The sequence below is a fragment of the Pollachius pollachius genome, assembly GCF_949987615.1.
Source record: "Pollachius pollachius genome assembly, chromosome: 17".
Classification (NCBI taxonomy): domain Eukaryota; kingdom Metazoa; phylum Chordata; class Actinopteri; order Gadiformes; family Gadidae; genus Pollachius; species Pollachius pollachius.
This window is the reverse complement of record NC_136950.1, coordinates 9960331-9976149: the sequence shown is the minus strand read 5'-3', so window position 1 is coordinate 9976149 and position 15819 is coordinate 9960331. Positions and strand designations below refer to the sequence as shown.

The 15819-nt window shown below is 43.7% G+C and overlaps 1 protein-coding gene across 5 annotated transcripts in view; it reads left to right on the top strand.

Moving 5' to 3' along the window:
• Nucleotides 1–15819, top strand: part of rbm33a (RNA binding motif protein 33a) — a 31750-nt gene that overhangs the window by 796 nt on the left and 15135 nt on the right. For 4 of the 5 annotated variants that reach the window (XR_013812580.1, XR_013812581.1, XM_079754715.1 and 1 more), the window contains exons 2-8: nucleotides 841–916; nucleotides 7881–7929; nucleotides 8904–8980; nucleotides 9102–9351; nucleotides 13404–13598; nucleotides 13968–14130; nucleotides 14306–14514. Coding sequence is in view for 3 of the 5 variants with exons in the window: in XM_079754715.1 (XP_079610841.1) it covers nucleotides 841–916; nucleotides 7881–7929; nucleotides 8904–8980; nucleotides 9102–9351; nucleotides 13404–13598; nucleotides 13968–14130; nucleotides 14306–14514 (1019 nt within the window). In the remaining 2 variants the exon portion in view is untranslated. The remainder of the gene's footprint in view (nucleotides 1–840; nucleotides 917–7880; nucleotides 7930–8903; nucleotides 8981–9101; nucleotides 9352–13403; nucleotides 13599–13967; nucleotides 14131–14305; nucleotides 14515–15819) is intronic. The other variant, XM_079754714.1, reaches the window with a different exon arrangement.

The window sequence follows — 15819 nt, the reverse complement described above, 5'->3', positions numbered from 1 at the left end:
CTGATGATATCCTACACATGAAGGCGTAGTTAACTTCCTACCTGGTGCTGTCGGGGCAGCCGATGATATCCTATACATGAAGGCGTAGTTAACTTCCTAACTGGTGGTATCGGTGCCCCTCATGTGAAACAAAATCAGAAGGCATATTAAATCATCTACCTGGTGGTGTTGCCGTCCCTCATGTAATATTTAATGTGAAGACCTAAGTAACCTTGTTTTTGGGTCCCTGATGTCATGCCAAACATGAAGGCATAGTTATCTCCTACCTGTTGTGGTCAGGGGTCCCCGTTATAACACTTAATATGAAGGTGTAATGTTGGTTAACCTCCTACCTTGGTTGTGCCGGGTCCCATGAAATGTAAAATATTCACAAATGAACACCTTGACCAGGTCCACTATATCCATGTTGCATAATATATTTCAGCTTGAACTTGAGACTGAATTCGATTTTGTCTGACCGATTCCAATGAGCCATGGTTAACGATGTCATCTATTTAGATTCAACCAGCTATATTAACTCACTAAATCCTTGCAATCAAGACAAGGGAGTTATTGCTGTATGCCTCTCATTTGAGTGGAACGCCTAATCAATGTTTGCTCTGATTGGTCAATTTAATCAATCAAGTAAGAACCTATCACCTAAAAGATGAACCCTGTTGTCTTTTGGTTTCATCTTCAATCGTAAAGATTGCATGTCATACACACGACCTGCTAATTGGGAAAGACGAGACAACCATTGTTTTAATTTACTTGTCAGCAGTACACATGCATGTCAATGTTTAACACCTGTGTAATATGTCCCATGATATTCAGCCTGTATTTACCTTGTTTGTTCTGCAGGTGAGGACCTGCAGTATCAAAAGCCTGGTGCAGAGAGGTCTCGCCGCAGGAGAGGGGAGGACGACGACCTGGACAGGTACAGGATGCTTGATGCAATTTGTGATGTTCATTAGAAGTGTGTGGGTTGTGGTGTCTTATTATATATGTCTTATATGTCTCATTTAATGATAAAAATACATAGGATATCTCGATGAAAGTACAGAGCAAACCCTATTATTCAATTGCTATGAGTTTAAGGGTTTGAATCACTTACAATTGCATTGTAACTGATAGGTGATGTGATTTTGGTGGTCAGATTTTGCTCACAATATTTCTTAAATTTGTCATATATCTTTTTGTTATGTCTCTGATTTTAAACTGCCCTTCACTGGTCTTTAGACCGTGGTGGAAACACAGACAACAAGGGGCTCAAGGAAACCTTTTCGTCCCATGAAATGTAGTTCCTGGGGCTAAAAGATCTTGGTGATTTTGGTGGAAACGTGGTTTTAGTGGATTGTTCCTAAATTCTAGGGCTGTCAAGCTGTCGGTTGGTTCATCGACATGTAGTTATTTGACAATTTTCATTTGTCGTACAAACGCTGCTGCTTTTTTCATAAGGGACTAATGCATACTGATGTATTAAATGTTTTAGTGAAAGGCTACATTGTGTAAGGACTCGAGTAACATTATTTATTAACTAGACATTTCGCTGAATGTGCATTTTCTGAAGGTGGTTCGCCTGGTTGTGTGAGCCCTATCATCGTGTGCGCAGTATTCCTTGAGCATGCTAACATGCTATTGCTACCAAGGCTGAGGAGCAAACATTCCAAGTTTCTAGTAGGGCTGTACGGTATGGACTAAAATGTATATCACGGTATATCCCAGGTAACGCGTACCTGGGATTGAGTGCTTTGGCCATCACTTTAACGTCCTTTCTATCGACATTTTGAAAGGGAACCATGTCCGTACACAGGTAAACAGTGATGCCGTTTGTTATCTCGTTCCACCGCTGGCTTTTTTGGCCATAAGGACTGGCTTTGGAAAATGCCTGCGGAAGCGATGTCTGTGGAAGAGATGCAGAGACAGCTTCACGCTGCCAGCGTCTGTCTCGTACGGTGTGGAATGAGAGCTTGTGAAGGGACTATTGCGCAAGCAATCAGGCGCGCTTGCTGCGCGTCTGCGTGCTCGCGTAATAGCATACTGCCTGAGAAGGCAGTATCGCTGTCAAATCTGTCCCTGGGAAAAGTAACGTTGCTCCGAATTGAAAAAGGAACTACTTTTTGTTACCGTATTTTCAGTAGTTGCGGGTAACTTTACTTTTTACATGAAAAAGTAGTTACGTTACTGTATTAACTTGTTAATTACTTTGTAATGCGTTACACACAACACTGTCTACCGGTCACACCGGTCTCACTGTAACGTCAAAATCCTTACCGTAGCGCAAATTCACACCGGTTTACGGTCTATACTAGTGTTGCACGGTATACCGATACTAGAAAGGTATCATGATACCCTCACGCAAAAAACGATACGATTCCCAAATTTTTTAGCATCAATACTTTTATTAAAATAACGTTCTGTGTCCGTGCAGCGAGCCGCTCCAACTCTCCTCGCACCAGAGGCTAGTCAGTGGGCGTGGCCCTCAGCTCGCCCTCAGCCACCGCAGCAGCAGGCAGCTCACTGAGTGAGTGAGAGCGAGACGCAACGAGATGGCGACAGGTTCGGAAGCACTTGCTGTCATTCCTCGGCTTGTGGACGAAAAATATGAAACGAATGTGGTGTAGCTTATTAGGCAACCTTTTTTCGAGGCATAGCGACAGTAGCCACGTTTGCATGGACACTTCTGATCCGATTCGATTTCTAATGGGAATAGATCTATTCCTATCATGCAATCCGAATGTACTGTGTGTACATTTACAAAAGTGGTAAGCGTACGTCCGTATGTATCTCGCGCACAACCGATATGTTGGTCTGGACTTGTATGAAATATGTAAGGGATGATGTTGTACAGAACGCCGGTCATTATCGGAAAAATAAGCCCAGATAGGGCGAACCGGACCACGACGCGAAGCGGAGGTGTCTTGCCCTGAACTGTATTATTTTCGTTAAAGACCTGCAACATTCTATACATTATTCCGTTTATTACACGGCTCCTTGCCAAAATGAAACAATATCTTCACAATGTATTTTTACAATTACCATTCGTAGTGTTGATCAGCAGAGAAATAGTCAGCCGAAGACGTTGACGTTGCTTAGCAACTGGACACACTGGGGTTGATAAGTTACCGGATAACTTGCGGAGTGATAAGATAGACGTGAATCAGGCAAAAAATCCACTTTCCTTTACAGCGGTCTAGTTCGGTGTGCATAAAAGTACAGACGGACAATCATTTTATTTTAGCTCAGCAGGTGGAAAGCAATCATTTTATATTTGTTAAAACATTTTTGGTAGCAAGTATATTTATTCTGAGTGTTAAAGTTTAAATACTTCACTGTTGTCAGACTGACGTTTGTCCACCATAGTGTAATGGAATGTACCATGTAGTGGCATGTTTTGTTTTTAATAAAGAGGAGAAAATAGTTAAATTGTATGTGTAAGTCAGTCATAAATGTGTTCACTGTCCAAAGGTTTATGTTGTACAGAAAAGTGGCTTGTTAAGCAAAAGCAATTATGTTAACAAACAGAAGAGATTATGCCTGTACTTTCTCTGTAGAATTAATTCATTAAGGTAATTTGCTCCAAAAGAAGGAAAGGTCCAAGCTGCTGAAAGTTAAACCATAGTGAGACCGAGCTGGACCCTTAATCATCTCTTTTCCAGATATTTTAGATTTTCACCGTGGTATCGGTTCAGTATCGAGTACCAAGGTATTTTCGGGCAGGTATCGTATCGCATTAGCATTAGTAAAGCCACACACCCCAGCTCGATCCCTCCGCTCAACTACCTCAGCTGGACGTCTGGTACCGCCATCGCTAGGAGCAAGCAAAGGTCGATCAGCGAAGTCACAACTTTTCTCTGTTTTGGGACCTCAGTGATGGAACGAGCTCCCTACCGATGTCAGGATCGCAGAGTCACTCACCAGCTTCTGCAAAAGACTCAAAACTCACCTGTTCAGAGTTCACCTCGACTCTGCATAGACACCAATGCACAGCCACCATTGAATGTTGTACGTCCTGGAACTTGTACATTGCACTTATTCAAGGAATTTAATTGTGTAGCATCTACAGTAGCTGCTATCATTGCTTTACATGGGGAATGGGTTAGCCTAGCGATTGTAATACTTGCACTTGGTTCTATGAACATCTTTACTGTACCGACAGCGATATATTGTTTCACTTCTTATGACAAATGTACTTATTGTAGCAAATGCACTTATTGTAAGTCGCTTTGGATAAAAGCGTCTGCTAAATGCCCTAAATGTAAATGTATCGAAGTCAAAATTTTGGTATTGTGCAACACTAGTCTATACCGTTTATACCGTACACCTCTAGTTTCTAGTCCCTGGTACGCTTTGAAGTGGACCTTTGATTGATTGAACAATGATGCTGGTGTTTTTTGTTTGATTGCAAGTTATGGCACCCCCCTGTCGCCAAAGCAGTACCTTTTAATGTTTGGAGACCTGCTGATGCGCTGTCTATACGTGTACCAACTTTTACCCCTGTCTTCCATCATAAAAAATAGTTTGGTGAGCACATGCAACAGTGCTAATTTGAAATGTAGTCACCCTGTGACTACATTTTTTGAGCTATAATTACAAAACTTTTGACATTATCTAAGGGAGATGTCCTTGCTGTGCCAAGTTATAAATCCTTGGGATTCTATGAAGCGAACTTGTGATTGATTGAACAATGGCGTCTACTTTGCATAATATATGGATATCGCTTTTGCGCATAAAACAGCCATTTCAATTTTTTTCAAAATTCCAATAGTTACTCTGAGTAAGGCATGTCCCTAGATCATGTGCACTACATTTTGGTTTATTTGGACTTTTGGTTGATCTTGAAAAATTGTATACGTTTATAACCTTTACATCTAAAAACATTTTTTAGGGGACACAAAAAATGTATACAGACGTCTTAATCTAAGGGCGCTGGGAGAGTTATTTTTTTTAATCTCTGCGATGCTTACCATATCAAGTTCAGCTGCACCATCTATTATTTTACACACAGAAAACCACCTAAAATCGCGTGTTGTCTACCTACTACGCGAGGCTGCCCGACATGGTGCTCTGTGGCACGTCTGGTGTGACCTGCTTTACATTGAAGCTTTGCCGTATCTGAGTCTGATTCGGACCAAGCACTGATCTGAAACCCACTGACTATCTCCCAAAAGCATTTTTGTGATATTTAGGCTAGCGCAGGGGTCTTCAACGTTTTCCAGGCCAAGGACCCCCAAACTGATGGAGAGATGGAGCAGGGACCCCCTACTTATAAAATTGTGTTTTATATTAAACTGGTCCTATAGTGCCATGTATAAATGTACCTTGTTATTTTGCATTCAATACCAAGATATTCAAATTATACACAGGTTCATATATTCATGTTTTTATTTTAAACATGTGCAAGGTACAGTGAGTAGGGTGGCCATGCCACTCATAAACATAACATAACATAATAAACTGATACCTGCCAAGATCAACAATGTCTGTCAATTGCATGTAATCATGCATAAAAGCTATTCAAATAGACATTTTTAAAACATAAATGTAATGAAAGGAAAATTAGTGATGTTTGTAAGGGTCTTTCTTATCACTCCGCAATAGTCTGGTAACTTATCAACCCCAGCGTGTCCGGTTGCTAAGCGACTTCAACGTCTTTGGTGGACTATTTCTCTGCTGATAGCTTATTTTCCCGATAATGGCCGGCGTTCTGTACATTATCCCTTACATAACAGCACTCTCTCTCTCCCAACGGTCTTGGCTGCGCACTCTCATCCAAATAAGTATTGTTTGCGGCGGAGGAGGGGGTAGATATAAAGACCGGACGAGTCGCTGTGCTGTCCTTCTTCTTAATTGAAGGATCAGGCAGAGAAAAGCTCTCTCCTGCTGGTCTTTCATTAAAATCAAATACATAAAATTGTCGCAGCCAGTCCTGATGTGTCAGGTGTGCGCGAGAGAAATACGAACGTACGCTTACCACTTTTGTAAATGCCATTTGCATCGCATGATAGGAATAGATCTATTCCGATTAGAAATCGGACCAAAAGTGTCCATGTAAACGCGGCTAGTGTGTTGGATTCATGTTAATGTGTATTTAAAGACATTTCTATTTGTGGAAAAAATTGCGGGGGGAATATATAAAAAAATTGTCTAATCAACCAAAACTTCGCGACCCGCCTGCAGTACCTCTGCGGACCCCCTGTTGAAGACCTCTGGGCTAGCGGGTAGATTTGAGTCCCCCGTGGTCGATTAAGTTAATCTTGAGATAACATTCATATGTTTTTAGTATTTACTTCCAAGATCGACCAATCGATCGGTTGTAGAATTGGACTCATTTCAGTCGACCAAGATGTCTAATTTCCAGTATCGGTGTTAATTCATTGTCTTATAGAATTTTGTGGTCTTTGATTTATTTTGGTATGTGATGGATTCAAATTATTTGAGCTTAATATTGTTTATATAAATGTTTGCAATTTAGGGATGAGTATTAGAGGTGTGTTATGCTATAAGGGTTGGATCAACATCGACTAGACTGGATGTTGTGATGTTTGGTGTATTCAGGTATGCTGTGATTGTTTTGACAACTAGTTTAACACTGTGGCTTACAGTTAATTGTCTGTCATAAAAAAACTCCTTAGTTTTAGACTCCCGTTATTAAATCAATAATTAACCATTTGATTAATGCTTATCTTCAACGTTTGTTGTTCTGTTGAGGTATTTCATCTGATGAAACAACCACCTTTGTCCTCATTATATCCTCAAAATATTTGTAGTATACTTTCCCTGACCTGATGTGCATCAATGTGTGAAATGAGTCCAGTGTGGTGCAGTTCAAGAGATTCCTCTCTTCTTGGACCGAGCTCCAGGCCAGTAGTCAAATAGTAGTTTAGAATAAGTTTTCCAAACTCCTCTCAACCCAATCTTTGGAAACGGCTGTATCTTTTTAAAATTACGCCAATAAAAGTTGCATGTGTTTCATGAGATTTCACTCAGGAAAGAAAAAAGTTATCTACACTTGACCGGGTCATCAAAGTGTTGGGATGGAACTTTGAAAATTTGGTTGTATGCCAACAGGCAGCAGAGAACCGGCTGTGAGGTTACTCCTCTTCATTTCGCGCTCAGATTTCACTAATTCATGACCCGTTGAACTCCAATGCTGCGACGCCAACGGCAGTGTTGTGTGGGCTTCCAGATCAGCTAAATCACAGGACACTGCAATCCAACAAACCAGACATGTAGTCTTACCCCAAGGGACTTTTATTTTATAAACATCCAGCATATAAGTCGATTCCAAATAGCGGTCAGAGAATCTATGGAGCTAATAGTCAGGAAGCCAGATGCCTCCTTTTATTATGATTTAGCATGTGTATTCTTCATAAAACCAAACGTGTTTTAAACCTGACAGAACGTGGGATGAACTGTGTTATGACCCGACAGTAAAGGACATATGGTTCTAGCAGATGGTACAGCACAAGTCCAAGGACTTCTACACAAAATGTGCACCCATGTTGCATAAGGCATGAGATAGAGAATATACAATTCTAAAGGCATTTCCTTATTAGGAAGCCCTATCACTTGTGTAATAGGGGCTATAAGGGGCAATACGTGTCAGCCGAGCTGTATGATGGATAGATAACTCGGCCTATCAGCTGGTACAGTCCATCATGGGAGTTGATATGAGGTTGATAGATCAATCCTACATCATTCGTACATTACATTATTTCTACCATATATTGTTGGTCGTTTTAGTTTAATAATTTGTTGTCCTGTACTTTCTGCTGTGACACCGTTATTTTCTGGCTGGAATAATGAAGTAGTATCATATTATCTTGCATGGTCTGATGGTCTCCCAGCTGGTGCTGAGTAGAAGCTCTATAAACACACGGTCTGCTCTGCTTCCATAGTGACCTGGAAGAAGACCTGCTGGAGGAAGACTGGCTTTCTGCCAAAAAGGTAAGAACCCGCCTCCTCCTCTGAAGCAGTTGTCTATCACATTTACACTCTCATAGGCTTCACAGGCTAGGTGCTAGAGCACAACTGTTGACCCCAAAGCCTCAGAAGGATATGGTAAGAAACCTTGAGACGTAGCACATGGGAGAGATCTTTTTTCCAGAGATGGCTCGGAGTGCAAAAGGTGATTTTTGCCAGACAGGAAATAAAGCTAAATAGAGATGTTGGGTTAAAGGTGGTGTAGGTACGATCAGAGCAGTAAAGAGAGACGTAGCAGAACATAGAAAGATTTTGAAAATCAACATCCCAAAAAACATCTGCTCCCTCCCTGCATTTCTCCACCATTTAGTAGTGTTGTATTTCATGCACCTGTGGCGGTTAAGATGGATTCCCCAAAACAATCAAGGAGGCCATTCCCTGATTGGTCAGAAACTAGCCCAAAAATATAAATTGCCTCATATAGAAGCAGGCTCAGTTAACAAATTGGAGAAGAACAAATATTCTTTCAGAGCATTTCACTGACCGATGGATGGCTATGGTATGGCCATCAGTGACGTATAACATTCAAATTAGAGTTATTTTAAAACACCTTGTATCAGTGACCTAGGAGTAAAGCTACAGACCTCATGGGGTTGCAAGTCAGGTGTTTTGGCCTTTTCATCATCATCATCATCATCATAATCTGAGGAAAAGGACAGACAGCTGTCCTCCCAGCAGGAGGGGGGGTATAGCTGTGAACCAGGAGGAAGTGCAGTGGACCAACTGGAAGTGGCTTTTAACCTCTCCAGATCGTCCTCGCCACATGGGAATAAAGCCAGACCCCTTTCTCTTTCGCTCCTGTGGGTTTTTTAACTTTCTCTCTCACGTTTTCTTCTACCATTTCACTTTGACTCTATTAGGGAATGAAACAGTCTTTTATTCCCTGTCAGCTGTCAACTCATTTTAAATATAAATATTTTGTCTTCCTCTCCACCTAGAATGCCTCTGAGGCATCTGACGAGGAACTGAATGACGACCTTCTACAAAGTGATGACGAGGACATTCCACACCTAAGGTATGAGGATGATGTTGGTGACGGACCCAAAACCCGCCGGTTTTCTATCAGCTGTTTAATGGAGCCAGCCTGAGAACTGAAGACAATAACAAAAAAAACATCTTTTTCTGTTAAATTCCAGCGCACAGCAGGTGAGTCTAAACGCTACCTTCAGTCTGGGGACGACCTACAACCAGCAGGAGCAGGGGGACTATGCCGATGACGTGGTTGACCTGGGGGGCAAGGTCTTCCAGGAGGGGGCCGCAGAGGGGGAGTACGTGGATGAGTTCAGCCAGGGCGACCAGGTGGACTACGGAGCAGAGATGAACGACGGCCTCCAGGGCGAAGTTCTAGACCTGCAGATCACCGAGCCCCTGGACGGGGAGTTCCAGGTCGGTCCTCGTACACCCCTATTCATCACATGCAGCCTTAAACAACCCGTGCAGACCTTCAGACCACATGCACACTACTTGCACAACAAATATGCACACATGCGCACTGACACATGCACACCTTAAGACCACATGCATACCTACACAACACGTGCACACCTATACGGCACCGTGCACATAGAATGTGCACCTGCTAATAATTTAGCTTGTACTCTCGCAGTTTTTATAGTTGGCAAAGACATGCATGCATGTTCAGAAGCTCTTTTCCTCCTTAGTATATATACTATTTAGTACATTTTATTTATTTTATTTTATATCTTTTTAGGTTGAAAGCTCCTTTCTTTTTTCTGTTTAGGGTGTGACGTATCGTTTCATGTTTTTTGGTAACTGTTTTCGGTCCGGTTTGGTACTATATTTTTGTGCAACCTTTATAAACCCAGGCCCACACCACATCCCCGCATCACACATAAACACAGTGCACATTCCTACACAGCGTGCCTCCTATAGTCTGTGCATGTGAAGGCAACGTGCAAGAGGCCCGTGCACGGGCAGGTCCCCCTCCTCTTGTCCTCTCTGCGCGGGGAGATGGAGATAGTGTCACATCGGGGGATTGAAGCGTATTGAGTGGAGTGCCGCTGCGATGGCCGCGGATTAGCTTCATTATCACGTCCCTACAGCTAATTTTGCTGCCCTGCTGACAGAGCTGCTGTTGACAGCTTGTTTGGTGAGAGTCATCGGCTGACGGTCCAACCCCATCCCCGGGTCCATTGTGACCTTGGAGCCGTTCGGGCCAGCATTGTGTCGGGCCCTCATTGTGTGCGGATGTGCTGCCACTCGACGGGGGTTAATGTGAGGGGCTTTTATCAGGGCCCTCGACTGGATCTGATAACGTCTGGCACAGGCGGACAGTTTATTGACCTTCGGCGGGGCGCCCCATACAGTGGTGTAATGATTGATGCGAGTTTGCCTTTCACCGCCACCGCGCCCCTGTTAAGTCTGAATTAAGAGGATGGGAGATAAGGGGGCGCTGTGGTCTATTTAGCCAGGTGTGATGGGGCCTGGCACCTGACAGAGATGTATTAGCCTGCCTCTTCCTCTCCCTCGTGCCCAGATAAGACGTCGACCTTCTTGTTGACGCTCAAAGCACTGTGTTTGTGTTGATCCTGGCGTGTGTAGCCTGTAGAGGCATACAGATTCCAGGGTGTGATATCTGGGGTTTAAATTCCCTGAGATCTGCTGGGAGCCCGTTTTAAAGCATGATCCTTGACAAAACTTGAAATAAACACCAGTATGGTGAATGCATGTCAGCTCCCATGTAATAAAAAAGTATCTCTTTTTGAAATGGGCAGTCTAGCTTTTAAGCACTGTCGACACCCACCATCCTATGTTTGTTGAGAGGTGACGCGTGAAGCGGTATTATCCGTCGCTGAGCCCCTGGGCCTGCCTGCAACGCAGGGACACACTGTTTGGATTTAAAGGTCAATGGGACACTATGACTTCACACCTCATGAAAACAAATCAGAACAATGACAACAGAAACCAATTCAACACTTATATCCGACGCCTCCTACAGTGAATTCAGATTACATGAGGAGCCGGTAGAAGTAACGGCACATTTTGCTCTAGGATGCCTACTGGTAGGACAGGGGCACTGGGAATCAAACCCAGAACCTTTCGATTTGCAGTGGAACACCCTTGCCGCCCCCATGAAACTGAAATGTGTTTCAAAGGCCTCCCTCAGATGGTTTTAAGATATTCTCCAACTTGTTTAAAGACCTTCCCCTGGTGGTTTCAAAGGTGACATGGCCCAAGGAGGAGATTATGCTGCCCAGCATGTCCTCGAGCGACCTGCAGCCTTTTATCAGAGACTCCACGTGTGTGTGTGTGTGTGTGTGTGTGTGTGTGTGTGTGTGTGTGTGTGTGTGTGTGTGTGTGTGTGTGTGTGTGTGTGCTGTTCCTGGTCTGTTGAGATCCGTTTTAAGGGAGAAAGCAGAGCCTCCTGTGTTTTTGCTCGCTCTATTTTATTCAAGGCAACGTGAAGCAGTGTTCAGAATAACCGGAGCTATTCACAGGGAAAACAGAGTTTTAGGGCGGGAGAAGGCCAGGAAGAGATGTAATTGGATCATTCAGGAATTGGGTGCCGATTGGAAGTAGCTACCAGTGCCGAGCCTACCGCCATCACAAAGGGTTTAATGAAGTTGATCCGGTTCTATTCTAATGTAACTATGATATACGGAATACAGAATACTATGTTGTGTTTTTTTCATTCGTTGTTGAACAGACGCTAGTGCTACAAGCTAACGAGGTTAGCCTTCTGTGTTTGTTTGGGGTGGTCCATCAGGGCTTAACAGTCTGGGATCATTTGGTTTTTCCCTTTAAGGGCATCCCAGGTGACTGTTCTGACAGGTTTATTTCCACACCCGCATGTTCGTGGTCCTTGGAAAGTATTCACAGGTGTAACTACTATATTTACAAGGTTTCTGTAGTGGCTGGCCCCACTGTTCAGTATTCATTGTGAGTCGAGGCGTGGAAGAGTGGAGCAGAGAGGATTAAAGCGGTCTGTAGCCCTAGGCCGGACCTGTCCACCAGCTATTTACTCCCAGTAGGGATCTGTTTTCTCTGTACCAAGGGTGTGTCTTGTTGGAGGTATATATTATTTCTGTACTGATCTGGCCGGTCTCGGTTGATGGATACATTATCTTAGTGCTGTGGTGTATGTTGGTGGAGGGATGCATCATATCTGTATCCGAGGTCTATCTCGGTCGAAGGATATGTCCTCCTTCGACTATGGTGGGTGTCTTGGCAGAGGCTACATCATCCGTGTACTGAAATGTTTCATGGTGAAAGGAAACATCATATTTTTGTAATTAGGTGGGTCTAATTGAAAGGATACGTTATCCTTGTACTGTTGTGTGTCCTGATGGAGGAATACATCTCTGTACTGAGGGCTGTGGTGGTGGAGGGATACCTTTCCCCTGTGCTGAGGCTGCGTTGGTGCGTTGCAGGTTAATGGTGCGCTACACGGAACAGTGTTGTCTGTTCGACCCCCTGACCTTACTTAGCAAGAGACACGTCTCATTAGGGCGCATTACAATCAGCACCAGTCTTCAAGGTGAACACCACTGCCGTTTCTCTGCGGATGATACCCTGTTAGTAATAGCCGATATTTACAAAAGGCATTCATCCATTGAGGCATTCGTCAGGTGACTTTTATCTTGTTGTTCGGCTGCGATCTTGAAGTGCGCAAACGGGCCAGTCATTCGTTTTCCCAGAATGCTCTCTTGTTTGCGATGTTGTCGGCACTAGGGCGTGAACTTACAACCTTAGCCGTAAACGATAGAAAGGCAGTCGGATATCTCCACCATTATTGAGCTGTTCCTATCTGGCCCTGTATTTCTGTGCATCTTGTCAAACATCTACATCTCATTGAATTTCAAATGTCGGCAGGAATATTAATGAAGCCCACTCCTACTGTTATGGTAATTCCAGGGTTGGGGGGCGGTGGGGAGTCCCCTAAACCCCTCCCCCATGGTATTAGCTAGTGTTTCCACCACTCTGCCATTCCCTGCCTGCTCTTGGGTTTAGTTTAGATTAACTCACCCTTACTTGCTGTCCAAACTGTCCTACATTTTTTATAATGCAGAAGAGCTATATTGAAAGAGATGTATCTATCTATAGTTTTTTATATATATATATATATATATATATATAATTTCACAATACATAGATAGAAAACCTGGTGGCTGAATTACTGCAGCTACTTCTAATTCAAGAATGTACAAATAAATATTAATTATAACGACTGTATATATTACACTGTCCAATTCAATAATAACTAACATAACTGTATATATTACTGTCCAATTCAATATGAAAAGGGGAAACAAGGGGAATGGATGTGTTTCAGTAGGTCTAAATAATGTAATTCTGAATGATTATGTTGTAGTATTTCCATGGTGCTCCTCCCGACCCGCAGCGCTGTGCATAGAGTGGTGTCTATCTCTAGAGCTTGGTGTGGTGGATCTCTAGAGCTATGTTGATGTGTTCACCAGGACGAGGACGAGGACTACCATGCAGCCAACCACCAGACGGGATCTCCAGGCGGGGACGGGGCCCAGTACCACCAGGGCTCCCCGCAAGAGGAGGGGCTCCAGGAGCCGGAAGAGGAGGAGAGAGGAGTCGGGGAGCAGGAGTCTCAGGAAGAAGAGGACCTGGCTGATAGCTCCCACCTGCTGGACCAAGAGGTGGTAGGAGCATAATACCAATAATAGTAACAATGGATTTATTATGAACAGTAGATGTACATATACATCATGCTTCTTGTTGTCGCCTACATTGTTGTCTCCCCTCCCCAAAAAAGAATGGAACATAAATACAGTAATAAGCATGAACCAGTAAAGAGCCGACACAATAGTGTCGGCTCTTGTGAATGTTAATAAAGACATTCTTCATGATTTGGATCTAAAATTCACAAATAACAATGAGAATATATTGTATTTAGATCGATTTTTTTTTTATGATGACGTACATTGATATTGTTTAAAAATGTGTTATCAGCATGACACTGTATTGGCCACCATCAAAGGAGACAGGTTTTAACTAAAAGTGTGCTTCAGGGCGAGAACGAGATGGGAGAAGATACTAAGGAGGAGTCAGACGAGGAGGACGAGGATGACGAAGGGTCTGGTCGTCTGCGCTTCAAGTCTGAGAGGAAGGACGCGACTGTGGTGCGGATAGCAGACGCCGCGAGCAAGAGGAGAAACATCCCAGAAACCCTCGGTATGGCCTTCACAGTTACAGTCCCAAAGGGGAATTGATCTCATGTTGATGAAAGAACAACAGGGTAGTTTTATCATTGGCAACAGAACTAGGCTAGGTTAATATTGATCGAGCATATTGATGACTCCCGCAGCTCTGGTAGGCCCACTGACGTGGTGTGTTCTCCTCTTCTCAGAGCTGTCGGAGAAGGCCAAGGCGGACCTGATGGAGTTTGAGGTGCAGGATCGCCAGCGGAGAGAGGGCCGCTTCGGAGGCGGCTGGGGGAGGGGTGGGGGGCGTGGCTACGGCCGAGGCAACCCCCAGGGCTTTGGCGGGCAGAACTTCAGAGGCAGAGGACGGATGAACGATCAGAGGAACCCGCTGATGGGACACATGGGCATGCAGGTAAAAAACACCGCGACATACTTGTACACTCACCTGGGCATGTATGTACACACACCTGGATGTGTATGTACACACACCTGGACGTGTATGTACACACACCTTGACACACAAGTAAACATCTTTGTGTGCGTACAGTCTATATAAACACATGTAGTCTATATAAACACATGTAGTCTATATAAACAACATGTAGTCTATATAAACACATGTAGTCTATATGAACACGGTGGTCTTTATGAACATGGTCGTTTATCTTAACACCGGTAGTCAATATAAACGGAGGCGGTGTGTATAAAGAGTTTTTACAAACGGTCTATGTGAACACAGATAATCCAAATAAACGCCCGTATTCTATTAAAACACGGGTTGATCTAGCTGCTATTTCCCAGGTGAATGGGAGGGAAGTTGGGACACAGGTGGGCAGGTGGATGTCACACTGAGTGTTAAAGAGAGTCAATGTCCTGAGAGGTGTGAAGGTCATTAAATCCCTCGTCTGCTCCTCTTATCACTGTTGATAGACGGATTATACAGAATCAGCCTTGCTCCATTTACACAGCCTCCACCAAATTAAACATGCTCATTGCCAGGGATTTAACGTTTGTGGGTTTTTGATATTGGGAGATTCTCTCCAAGCGTGTAATCCCTTCGTTTCCACTGATCATCAGCACAGGCGTGCCTGAAGGTGTTTGTGTCTGGAGACCAAAAGTCTCTTTTAATAATAATACTTTTAATAATGATTGAATACCTGGAACACTAGTAACACTGCTCAGCTTCTGGATTATGACCTCTCAGAAATGAAAAGTAATGACAATGAATGACCATAAAATAGATCATGAATTCAGTGTTCAGTAATGTGTAAGGAATTAATTCAACTCACTGGATACAACCGCAAAGGAATCCAGCCGATGCGTCAACAGCTCATGGTAGTCCTGTGCCGGATGATACATATACGAGGCGCAGTCTGGTTTGAGGTCTTCATTCATGGGCTTCTTTCCCAACATACAAACAAGCGTGTTGGAGATTATTTCAGAGCATAACGGGAGATTGACATGTTGGCTTGACAGCGCATAGCTGCAGGCTAGGAGAAAAGCTAGCCACAGACAGGCTAACAGCCGTAGCAGATGAGCTAGCTGCAGAAAGGCTTACAGCAGTAGCAGACGAGCTAGCCATGGACAAGCTAGCAGTAGACAGACAAACTAGCAGCAGAAACCGACATAGTCGATGAGCTAGCAGCAGATAGGCTAGCAGCAGCAGCAGACAGTATAGCAAAGTCAAAATGTTTAATTTAATAAAGGCACAGCGTCG